The 1,719-nt window shown below is 64.8% G+C and overlaps 1 protein-coding gene across 1 annotated transcript in view; it reads left to right on the top strand.

The window, feature by feature from the left end:
• The first annotated feature begins 360 nt into the window (after positions 1 to 360).
• Positions 361 to 1,719, top strand: part of DOK6 (docking protein 6) — a 239,576-nt gene continuing 238,217 nt past the window's right edge. Inside the window, exon 1 of the mRNA XM_041399372.1 lies at positions 361 to 436. Coding sequence (XP_041255306.1) covers positions 371 to 436 — 66 coding nt within the window. The 5' untranslated portion in view covers positions 361 to 370. The remainder of the gene's footprint in view (positions 437 to 1,719) is intronic.

The raw sequence follows: 1,719 nt of genomic DNA, 5'->3' as shown, positions 1-1,719 counted from the left end.
GGAGGCGGGATGCCGCTGCCGCAGCCGTCCGCCAGCCTGGAGAAAAGTGGGCAAAACCGGGACGGCCGAGGAACCCGCCCGCCCCGCGTCTCACGCCCGAGCTCTGCCGGCCCGACGGGCCCCGCGCCCCCTCCCGCGGAGCGGCCGCCACCCGCCCGGCGGGGCGGTGCGGAGCGGGGCGGCCGCGGGAGGAGCGGGGCGCGGGTGGAGCGGAGCGCGGCGGCTGCCGCTGCCTGGATGCCAGAAGCGCCTCTGGAGCCAGCGGCCGGCGGCACCCGGGAGGGCCCGGGAGAGGAGGAGGAGGAGGCGACGGCGGCGGCGGCGGAGGAGGACTCCGGGCGCGGAGGGGAGGAAGCAGGCAGCGCTTGCCATGGCCTCCAACTTTAACGATATAGTCAAGCAGGGCTACGTAAAAATCCGCAGCAGGAAGCTGGGGGTGAGTTCTTTTTCCCTTCGCCGCCCTGCCCGGGGTGGGGGCAAGGGGCTGGGCATCGCCTCGTCGGCCTGGGGGGCGGTGGTGCCCCGGGCCGGGGCCGCCAGCGTGGGGCGCGGCGACCTGCTGCTGCTGCTGCCGCTGCTGCTGGGGCTGCCGCTGGTGCTGCTGCTGCTGCTTCTGCTGGTGCTGCTGCCGGAGCTTGGACTTCGCTCCCGGCTCCGGAGGAGTCGGTGGGGTTGTGCTGCTATTGCGCCTCGGAGAGAGCCGGCTGCTCCCCTCTCCGGGAAGGCGCCGCTCCTCCCTGCTCTCTCGGCGATCGCCCGCCAGGGTCACTGTCCGCGAGAAGCTGCGCCCCGTGCCCTTGTCCTCCTCGACTCCCCCAGCCCGGGGCTGACACTCCTCTTTGGCCGTCCCTGCGCTCCCCTGCCCCTCGCCTTGCTGCCTCCGGCAAGAGCTTGGGTGGGGAGAGGAAGGCGCAAGCAGGAGCTGTAAACTTTGTGTACAGATTCTCCCTTTCTCTATCCCTCCCATTTCGGAGAGGGATGTTTTCAGTCGGGGCAGGGTCAGAAAACACTTTGCTGATACCGGAGTAACAGAGAAGAGCAGGCGTGGAGGTGTGATGGTGCTCTGCCCTGCCCTAAGGCACGGGGGACTGGGGAGTGGGAGCCTGCAGCGCTCCGGGGATGGACAGGGAGGCAACGGGGTGACAGCCTCATGAACCTAAAGGCAGATACAGAGGCTGACAGTGATTAAAACTAGGGGCAGTCTCTTAGGTAAGGGTGTCTGTTCGCAGCGCCCGCCGGGATGCTCAGCGACACCGCTTGTGCTGTCAGATTGGCCATGGGCACTTTCCTTGAAGGGGTGCAGCAAATCTTGAAAAGGCAGTGAAGTTGGAGCAGGGTGTGTGCAGAGGTCAGGATTTTCTGAACTTAGTCGGTCCCGGGCATCACAGGTTTGGGCTGTCTCCTACCTTTTGAGAGCAAACCGGAATGCTTGCTTGCACAGCTATTGATGTTGCCAGTAATCCTGAAAGGTCCAAGTCCCTGTTGGCCTGAGGCTGGGAGGAGGTCTGAGGTTCTTTGTGTTCACTCTTTCGGTTTTCCTTCAGGTGTGCAGAAAAGTGCAGGATCTGCACCAGCTCTCCCTTCCAGGGAGGTGGTCCCTCCCTGCTTCCCCTGAAATGTAACAGCAGGGACCATGTGAAATCTGCCCTCCTCCAAGTCGTGCTCTGTGAGCTTATCACAGTGCTAATATTTATCTCCTCCTCCCCCTCTCTCCCTTCC

Source organism: Onychostruthus taczanowskii, unplaced genomic scaffold, assembly GCF_017590055.1.
Source record: "Onychostruthus taczanowskii isolate IOZ18803 unplaced genomic scaffold, ASM1759005v1 scaffold16, whole genome shotgun sequence".
Classification (NCBI taxonomy): Eukaryota; Metazoa; Chordata; class Aves; order Passeriformes; family Passeridae; genus Onychostruthus; species Onychostruthus taczanowskii.
Note: the sequence above shows the minus strand (reverse complement) of the source record. Positions and strands in the feature narration are given on the sequence as shown.